The sequence below is a fragment of the Ursus maritimus genome, unplaced genomic scaffold (assembly GCF_017311325.1).
Source record: "Ursus maritimus isolate PB19 unplaced genomic scaffold, ASM1731132v1 scaffold_2, whole genome shotgun sequence".
NCBI classification, from domain to species: Eukaryota; Metazoa; Chordata; class Mammalia; order Carnivora; family Ursidae; genus Ursus; species Ursus maritimus.
Genome location: NW_024424452.1, coordinates 44,800,842 through 44,811,050, shown reverse-complemented (window position 1 = coordinate 44,811,050; position 10,209 = coordinate 44,800,842). Strand labels below are relative to the sequence as shown.

At 44.7% G+C, this 10,209-nt stretch overlaps 2 protein-coding genes across 4 annotated transcripts in view; both read right to left on the bottom strand.

Moving 5' to 3' along the window:
• USP21 (ubiquitin specific peptidase 21) overlaps positions 1–250 on the bottom strand; it is a 6,142-nt gene extending 5,892 nt beyond the window's left edge. For 2 of the 3 annotated variants that reach the window (XM_040635943.1, XM_040635944.1), the window contains exon 1: positions 44–250. The gene's annotated coding sequence lies outside the window, so the exon portion shown is untranslated. The remainder of the gene's footprint in view (positions 1–43) is intronic. The other variant, XM_040635945.1, reaches the window with a different exon arrangement.
• A 591-nt stretch (positions 251–841) lies between these two features.
• Positions 842–4,488, bottom strand: UFC1 (ubiquitin-fold modifier conjugating enzyme 1). Its single transcript, XM_008700659.2, has 6 exons — positions 4,330–4,488; positions 2,421–2,488; positions 2,159–2,222; positions 1,794–1,870; positions 1,456–1,546; positions 842–1,251 (listed from the first exon to the last, which is right to left on the bottom strand). Exons 1-6 carry the CDS (start codon positions 4,450–4,452, stop codon positions 1,171–1,173), a joined length of 504 nt encoding a protein of 167 aa, XP_008698881.1. The 5' UTR covers positions 4,453–4,488; the 3' UTR covers positions 842–1,170.
• Positions 4,489–10,209: the final 5,721 nt, after the last annotated feature.

Here is a 10,209-nt window from a genome sequence, read left to right as displayed (position 1 = left end):
CCCCCCCCCCCCCCCCCCCCCGCCATAGCGCCCCGGCCCGTACCTGTCCCCCGGAGAGGCGACGGGGGAGGCCAGCCGGGGCCAAGCCCCAGCTCAGGGCCACCCCCTACTACCCCCGTGCAGCCCCCCCGAGGGCCGGGCTGCAGCTTTAGCCGCAGCTGTCGCCCAGATCTCTCCCGCCGCAGGGGCCGCCGCCATCTTTGTTGGTCCCGCCCGGCCACCGGCCACCGGCTTCACCGCCTCTCACAGCGCCTGCGCACCCACACTCGGAATCCACCCACCTGCTTCCTCGGCGCTTGCGTGAGCCCGCCTCCTTGGCTCCGCCGCCGACACCATGGAAACGCAGCCAACTTTAGGACCGCCAGTTCCCAGATCTGCCCTGAACTGTTTTAAAACCATCGCTCCAAACCATGGGGATGTAGATCTGATAATCGTAGTATGGCCCCCAGGCTAGCAGCACAGATCCTTCCCAGGGAGCGGGGGTGCGAGTGTGGGAAGCTTCAATGACTGGGTCCAGCCCGCAGACCAGTGGAGAAGCATGCAGCACTCCACATATGGATGGGAAGATCCCTGGAGGGTGGGGAATGCTGGTCCTGCAAAACCATTCCTCAACTATCTTGCAGACCAAAGCAGTAGGCACCCCGCTAAAGGACACGAGCAGATCTCTGCAAGCAGATCTCAGCAGGAGGGAGAACAGTCCAAGATTCCCTTTCATTTCCCAGCTCCGGACCACAGCATCCTCCGTTTTCCCCTCCCTCCCAAACTAATGTAGTTGTACATGTGCCTTGGGTCTTAGCCTGCTCGCCCTCTCTTAACAGCCACCAGTGAGAACCACGGCCCACCAGAGGAAGCAGCTTTTATTGATGAGTTATCTCCAGAAACCAAAAAGACTCTGCACCCACTTTCAGGCCTCCCATCCTTCCTGGATCTCACATTGCTTCACCTGGGGAAGGGATATAAATTGCCTTTCGGTTCCCCAAAGCCCCAGTCTCTCCCCTCCCTGCGTAGCCTTAGAAATTCAGTAGCAATGCTGTTGTTTCTTTTTTTCAGCAATGCCTGATGCAGCTACTTAGTAACAATTATGGCTGAAGAGGTATGGGGGAAGCAGCTGGATGAGGAAGAGTGATGCACAGAAAGCAGGAATCTGTCCTGCCTCAGTGGCTTGATCCTTCATTGGTTGCATTTCTCTTTATGCTGAATCACGCCCTTCTGAATCAGATCGGGGATTTCCACTGCCAGCCATGGACCCAGCTGCAATACAAGGGAGACCCTGTGAGATTACTATCACCCGGTCAGTGCCTCTTGTTCCATTAGAAGCTCCTTCCCAGAGAGATTCTATGGGAACATGGCCAAGGAAAACACTGTCATTCCTTGTTTATTCTCAGTTACTTTTCTTATATTGCTAAATACCTAATTCCTCCCCCTCCCCTTATATATCAAATACCCCAAACTTACCCCCAGAGCCATAAGATGAGCTAGTCCAAACTTGGGCACGTTCCTGGCCCACAAAGGCTTAAAGTGATCAGTCAGGCATATTTTGCCACCCCTATGGGAGGGACAAGAGGAAGAAGGTGTTGACATGCAAAGTGTACCATAAAGTATAGTAGCCTCTGGGAAGCACAAGATAACTACTAGTGATCAGAACTGAGCACAAGGCTAGCTAAGTACTTTGCCCAGACTTGGCAGAGGGAGGCCTGGAGGTCCTCGAGGCAAGCCCACTCTGGGAAAATTCCAGTCCCAGAGTTCTCTCCTAAGTCCTTTTTGCCCTTTTCCCAGCTCCTATTGAGTCCTACCTGTACATCTTTGCTGTTTTTCCATCCAGTTCAGGAACTGCAATTTCTGGAGCAGTAGTAGGATATGTGATAGGAATCTGGAGAAATTATAAGGCCTTAATGAAACAGAAGCAAGACAGAAATGCACTAATCTAATCAATACCCATTTCTTGGTTGAACTGAAATGTTTGACAAACTCCCCCAAGCAGCATGCACACACCGGCATTCTGGATATGGAGATGAGTAGCTGTAATCTATGCTTGCTTCAAACCTCAGCATTTCCCTCCCATTTTAAAAGTTTTCTTTGGTCCCTCCAAGAAAGGTTAGCTTGTTAACAATCCCTCCCCTTCTACTAACCTCCATATCTCCCATTCCCTCATACTCACGTCAAACTCAATGTCAAACTCATATTTGAGCAGGTCATGGATGTGCCAGCATTTTCCAAACCACCTGTAACAAAGACCAAACCTCAGTCCAATCTGCACATTCTTCTTGGAGACACATGGGATGGGAATTGGGAACCCTGGAGCTATGGGAGTGGAGATAGCTAACAGGAGGCAGGGAAGGCCTGGCAGTGGGCTTTGGGACAATAAAATGCTCAAGCCACATAAGATTCCCACCCCCAAACACCCAAGAGGGTCTGCCTACCGAGTCCCTTCCTTGTTGGACTCCAGTCGGAACCAATCATTGTCCGCATTCTTGTTGTTCTCCACATACTAAAAGCAGAGAATGAGGTCTTTGAGGGGGGAGTTGAGGCCAAAGGCAGTCCCTCTTCCCTCAAAAGAAAAGCGTGTGATTACTTTCTCTCTTAGGATGTACCCAGCTTTTCTGACATAAGCAAAGCTGAAGACAAAGTTACACAGGTAAGTAGGAGACTTGCTCAGAGCAGAGAATAGAACGGTTGGGTCCCACTCAGTTTAGCAAGGACAAAGTACTCAATGACATTGCCTGGGTTCGCTTCCCACTTCTGATAGTGTCTGCCCTCAGCCCACAACTCATTTTATGGTATCCTCCCTCTATGGAGGACCTCATATAGTCCTGGTTTTGACTAGTACCCATGTGCTGTTGATTTCCAAATCTTTACTTTAATCCAGACCATTTCTCAGAGCTTCGGACTCTAGTATCCAACTGTATACTGCAATTTCTAGCTTCATTTCACAGGTACCTCAAACTCAGCTTTCCCTCAGTTCTTCAGATCTTTTCTCCACTACATCGATTTCAGATGACAGTATTAGCATTCACTCAGTAATGCAAGCCAAACGGCGGGAATCATCCTTGACCCTCTCCTCTCCTCTCCTCCAATCCTTCATGATGTACTACCGCTTTTACCTTCTGAATGTGCTTCAAATCTACCTCTTCTCTCTACCCTCTCTTTAACTATCCAGTTTAGGTCATCACCTTTCTTTTGCCTGGATCAATAACAGCCTCCTAATTTGTTTCCTGCCTTCCATCTTATCTCTTTTAATTCTATTTTTCTCTCTACTCCCTGTGATTGGTCTAAATCCAATCTGAGCATGTTACTCCTCCGCTTAAAATACTTTAAAGGTATCCCAGTGCCTCCGAGATAAAATTCAAGTACTCAAGCCTTTCTCTCAAGCCTTGTCTATCATTCCTTGCCATACACTTGATGCTTTAGCAACTCTGAACTAATGTTTCTTCATACACATCATGCCATTTGTAATTTCCACGCTTTTGTTCATGCTGTTCCTCTTGCATGAACATCCCTCTCTTATCCTCATGTTGATCTGGCTAACTTACCTTTACCCTCTGAGGCTCAGCTCAAGCACTGCCTCTTCTCTGAAGCCTTCCCCGACCAGACCCAAGGTGGATTAGGTATCTCACCTTCTGCTCTCAAAACATCCCAGCAATCTCTCCCTCTCCCTCAGCTTAATGTTACCATGATTTGTTTCCATCTATCTCAGTAGGCTCCGCCTTATTCGGCTTTGGATCCCGTCGTCAGGTGCCAGGTGTACAAATGGGGGGGGGGGTGGCTAGTGAAAATACGTGTGTCAGGAGACCTGCTGGCCTTTGAAACAGGCAGAGACCACTGCAAGGAAGATAAACCGTCTTCTCTTTCCACAGAAGGGAGATTTGCTGAGAAGATGGCTCTTTCCTAACTGTGAGCTTAACTCCTCAACTCTCCGCAACTAACGCTTACCCGAATTTTCAGCCCTAGCGTCCGTTCCTCCCTCAGGAAGAGTAAAAGAAAGAACAGAGAGAAGCGACTGGGACTTAGAGCCCCAGGAATTCCTTTTGACCACCTCCCCTACATCCAGGAGAGCAAACACCTGGAACCAGAGGGACACGTCACCTTCCGGGAAGGCGTATCCCTAAAATAACTGCTGCTTTGGTCCCACTGGGGCTCCTAAACGAGCTTCTTTTGCCTCCTCCCCACCATACCTCCCTAAAGTCCCCCAGCCCCACAATCGTCCAGCTTCTATGAATCTGCGAGTTAAATTTTATAACCGGAAACGGCTTCCACACGGAGCCTATTCCTAAGACACCTGATTACCCGCAACCCTTCTGCGACGCGGTCGGCCGCAGAAGCACAACTAACCCGGATAAGAGACTGATATTCCTCTTTGAGTCGCTGCACCCACAACTCACGATCTCGAGGTCCGGCGTTAGTCTTCAGCACCGGGATCTCGGACACCACACGCCGGGTGGCCTCGTCCGCCATCTTGGACGAGGGCACAAGAAAAACGCGGAAGTGGTCCTGCCTGTAGTCTACGCTCTGGGGGCCGCCATCTTTACTATGGGAAGATGGGGTGTTGGTCTGCCTTATGAAGTCTTTGAGTGCGGTCTTTATTTTCTTGTAACGAAGACAAATTTGCCACCTGGTCACTTGCTTGTGGGTACAACGGGAAAAGCAGAATGAAACTGATTGCTCCTTAATGTGGTACCTGTCATTTGAAAAAAACGCAGACTGCTCAAGGGTAACTTCCGCTCATGCTCAGAGAAGTACTCTCTGAAAACTCGGACGCCTTCCCAAACTTGGGAGAGTTGTTAGGTTTTTCAGGCTGTTCTAGGCACCGTGCCGGACACTGCCTTTCTGAAACGCGCTGTTCACATGTTTGAATAAGCTTCCTTAGCTTCTCTGTAATTTGGCTCAGGTAGCAGAGACAAAGCAGTCATCCAATAGAAGGGCATTAAACTCGTGCTAATTATTGGAAACCGTGGAGAATCAAAGTATACTAGACAGCCTCGGTCCTGAAGAATGAACACCGTCGAGTTAGAGAATTCTTAATAAGCGCCAAAGGAGTGTAGAGATCGCGGGAAAATTTGCCTTAGTCCACCCTAGACATTTTTTTGGTCTGGAATCAAATCACCTAGTGAGGATTCTAGTGCATTCTACTGCATGGCACGCAGTAGGTACCTGGTAATGCTTTTGCAGAATTTTGTATCTTCCTGTTGCTTTTTCAACCTAAACACATTAATTTTGGCTTTAATTTCTATGTCATGTTTACTTGTCAATCATCCAGCCTCTGGCAGTAATTTTGGATCAGATTCTATTAATCATCAAATTCTATAGTCCATCTACAAAGCTGTATCTTAATTATAAGCATACTATATCTTAATTTCTAATGGCTGTAACTTCCAGTACAATGTTGAATAAAAGTTTTGACAGCACAGATCCCTGTCTTATTCTGATTTTAGGGGGGGAAAGCATCGTTTTGTTTTGTTTTTTTTCATTAAGTATGATGTTAGCTGTAAGCTCTTTGTAGATGCTTTTCATCAGGTTAAGAAAGTTCCTTTCTGCGGCCCCTGGGTGGCTCAGCTCTTGAGCGTCAGCCCCAGCATGTGACTCTTGATCTTGGGCATGAGCCCAGTGTTTGAGCATGAGCCCAGTGTTGGGTGTAGAGATTACTTAAATAAGTAAATCTTTAAAATACAATTAAATAAAATAAATGAAAATCTTAGTGGGTAAGATAAGCACCAAAAAAGCTGTCTTTTGGGGGCACCTGGGTGGCTCAGCTGTTAAGCGTCTGCCTTTGGCTCGGGTCATGATCCCAGGGTCCTGGGATCGAGCCCCGAATCGGGCTCCCTGCTTGGTGGGAAGCCTGCTTCGCCCTCTTACACTCCCCTTGCTTGTGTTCCCTCTCTTGCTGTCTCTGTCAAATAAATAAATATATAAAATATTAAGAAAAATTTAAAAAAAAGCTGTCCTTTTAAATCTGAAAAAATTTTTTTTAAGAGAGAGAGAAAGCATGTGGGTGTGTTGGGGGAGGGGGCAGACAGAGACTCCCACACAGGCTCTGTGTTCAGCAGAGCCCCACACAGGGCTCCTCATGGGGATTGACCTCAGGACCCTGAGAACAGGACCTGAACCAAAATCAAGACTCTGACACTTAACCAACTGAGACACCCAGCATCTGCATCTTATTTTTGTTTCATTTTTTGGAAAATTACCTCATTAGACCACTTAGTAAAGCAGAGCTCATAATGTATGTGATACTGTAAAAGGACGATCTCTATTGTAGCCACAGTTGCATCTCTGTAGAGTATATTTCTTTTTGAGGAATATTTATTTTTAAATTATAGATTTAGCTCATTCTTGCTTTATGTAATTCTGACAAGAAATCAGAAGCTAAGATAGAAAACTGAGAGAAAAGTATGTAGGTCTGAACTTTTTCTTTTTTTTTTTTTTTTTTTTAGATTTTATTTATTTATTTTGACAGACAGAGAGGCAGCGAGAGAGGGAACACAAGCAGGGGGAGCCGGAGGCAGACACTTAACGACTGAGCCGCCCAGGAGCACCCCCCCCTTTTTTTCTTTCTTTTTTTAATTAAGATTTTATTTATTTAGGGGCACCTGGGTGGCTCAGTTGGTTAAGCATCTGCCTTTGGCTCAGGTCATGATCTCAGGGTCCTGGATCCAGAGATGGGGCTCCTTGCTTAGTGGGGCATCTGCTTCTGCCTCTTCCTCCGCTGCTCCCCCTGCTCGTACTCTCTCAAATAAATAAATAAAATGTTTAAAAGATTTTATTTGAGAGAGAGAGAGCACAAGCAGGGGGTAGGGGCAGATGGACCCCAAGATCATGACCTGAGTTGAAGGCAGATGCTTAACTGACTGAACCACCCAGGTGCCCCTGAAATTCTTTTTTCAAAGGAAGAACTGATTCATTAGCAAATGTTTATGGAATCCCTCCTACATCCAGGCACTGGGAATACAGCAGTGCACAAGCAGGCAGAGTCCTTGCCCTCATGGAAATTATCCTAAAACACCTACAAAAAGGAATTGAACAGGATTGATTGGATAACTCAATTCTAGAAAATGTACTGATGTCACATCATTATTTTGATGGGATAGTACAGTTGGGTATGCGGGAGAGCCCTTGAAAGTAGTTGAAAGTCACTTTGTCAGTCATCGTAGGAAAATGTACCTCCTGGGACAAAAGGAGAAATAAATCTTGGATTAGGGAAAAAATTGAAATTTTCCCCTATTCTGGTCTTTAAGGGGTTGATCCAGACTCCAGTATGCTGGAAGATACCTCAGAATGGTGAGGGAAATGCTGGCTCTATTACAGGGAAGAAGTCACCCTAAAGAAGATCAGTATAGATGGACAGCCAATCTTGAAAATTTTTCTGTTACTGCTTTAATTATTCTGGATTCTTCAGCAAAGAATTATAGTAAATTATAACTTGGTCTCTGTTATGCTGTGGGAAATCAGGTCTGCACTTAGAAGCACTGGGTAAAGAGAATGATAATAATTAACATTTATACTGTGCTTACTATATGCCAGGCACTGTCCGAAGCATTTTGCAAATGTCCTAAGCATTTAAGCATTTAAATCTGGCAACAACCTTAAGGCAAGTACTCTCATTATCCTCATTTACATTTGAAGAAACTGAGGCATGGTCAGGCTCAATGAAAAAAGCCCTATATTATGTAGTCAGTAAATGGGAGACCTGCTGGAATTCAATCCTGCCTAGTCTGGCTCCAGAGATCATGTCTTTAAACCAACAGATCTGTCTTTCTACCATTTCCAGGCCAAAATAAAATTAACTGTGATATGAGGAACTGGAGGTGGTGGCAGGGGGCTATTGATGACTCCAAAAGAGCAGCTATTAGTAGTAAACTCAGGCTTCTGGAAACACAAAGAGAATTTGGTGGTTCTGAGCCAAGCATGGCAGAACTGCAGGCACATATATGAGACAACCAACCTCTTCCCTGAAATGGGCTGAAATGGGGACTCGCAGGAACTTTGGAACTATGGACTTTGAGTTTAACTGTTCATGGGACTTCACTTGTACCTACTCGCTAGTAAGATCTGGGCAAGGGTTGGGGTGCCAGAGGATTTGGGTAACAAAGAAGAAAAGACATAGTTTTGGGGGAGGAGAAACTAATATGCAGACTATCACCATAAACTAAAAAATCTCTGTTCTGGAAGCCTACAAAGTCCTGCTTGAGTAACAATGCTTGAGAGAATAGGGTAAGGCTGATGGCGTTCGAACCGGAACTCCTAGGTTGAGTACTCGGGATATCCAGACAAGGAGAGAGCAGGAAAGTACGGCATTCTTGGCAGACAAGGGAGGCAGGAAGGCATGAGAAAATATCACATTAACAGCAAATATCCAGATCATTATTTATAACAGAAGGGGGAAAATGCTCCTAGAAACAATTGATATTATATTAATTCTGTGCTATATGCTATATGAAAATACTTGTGAAATAAATATAACATCAGAACACAAAATTTTACATACATGTGGTTTTAAAATATCTGCTTTTATTTATTTTTATTTTTTATTTATATATATATTTTATAATATTTTTATTATATTATGTTAGTCACCATACAGTACATCCCTGGTTTTTGATGTAAAGTTCCATGATTCATTAGTTGCGTATAACACCCAGTGCACCATGCAATATGTGCCCTCCTTACTACGCATCACCAATCTATCCCATTCCCCCACCCCCCACCCCTCTGAAGCCCTCAGTTTGTTTCTCAAAGCCCATAGTCTCTCGTGCTTCTTTTGAAAAAGAAACACTTTTTTTTTTTTAGATTTTATTTATTTATTTATTTATTTATTTATTTATTTGAGAGAGAGAGCAGGAGTGGGGAGAGAGAAGCAGACTGAGCAGGAAGCTGACGCGGGACTCGATTCCAGGACCCTGAGGTCATGACCCGAGCTGAAGGTAGACATTTAACCATCTGAGTCACCCAGGCACCCCTAAATGGTTTTTTTTTTTTTTGGTTTTTATTTATTCATTTGACAGAGAGAGAGCATACACAGATGGAGCGGCAGGCAGAGGGAGAAGCGGACTCCCTGCTGAGCAGAGAGCCCCAGGACCCCTGGATCAAGACCTGAGCCGAGGGCAGGTGCTTAACCAACTGAGCACTGTGTAAATGTTAGTATTTCCTTTTCCCTTTTCTATAAATTCTTATATCCTTTGCCTCTTTTAAATTACTATTCATTTTTTCTTAGTGATTGTGTGAGAGTTTGTTGTTGTTTTATCAAAGCAATTAGACATTTGTGATGAGCTGTAAATAATCTTCCCAGTTTAATATCATTCTTTGCTTTCCTTCACAGTATTTTTAAAAGATTTTATTTATTTATTTATTTGTTTGTTTGTTTGTTTGTTTGTTTAAGAGAGAGAGCACAAGCACAGAGGGAAAGGGAAAAGCAGACTCCCCGCTGAGCAGGGGGCCGGAAAGATGGGGCTCCATCCCAGGACCCTGAGGTCATGACCTGAGCCGAAACCAAGAGTCCGAAGCTTAACCAACTGAGCCACTCTAGTGCCCCTTCACAGTATCTTTAACCACGTATAAATTTTTCACATATGAGGTTGAGTTTATCGGTCTTTTTGCTTATTGCTACTTGTATGTCACAACAGTCTAGATCATCTTATAAAAATTACCTTCAGGGCACTTGGCTGGTTCGCTGTTTAGAGTGAGCGATCCTTGATCTCAGGATCATGAGTGCAAGCCCCACGTTGGGTGTAGAGACGACATCAACAATAACAACAAAAAGATTATCCCATGTTTTCCTCTACTACTTTTTTTCCTATAATGAAAATGGCTTTGTTTGTTGTACCTTACCAAAATGATATAGAAAAATGAAATTAATTTAAAAAAGAGATTAAAAACTGCTATCATTTTGAGTATATATCCTTCCAAGCATCTATGTGTGCACACTTTGTTTCTTCTATTCTCTTTGTGTTTAATTTACTGTTCTTGGTTCTCGAGATAATGCAAGGCTCGTGCATTTTCAGCTTTTCTTTTCTCCTAGTATGTGCACTTAAGACTATACGTTTTCTTGTTAAAACATAGCTTTAGCCCCATCCTGTAAGTTTTGGCATGTAGTATTTTTTTTTAAGATTTTATTTATTTATTTAAGAGATAGAGACAGCCAGCGAGAGAGGGAACACAAGCAAGGGGAGTGGGAGAGGAAGAAGCAGGCTCATAGCGGAGGAGCCTGATGTGGGGCTC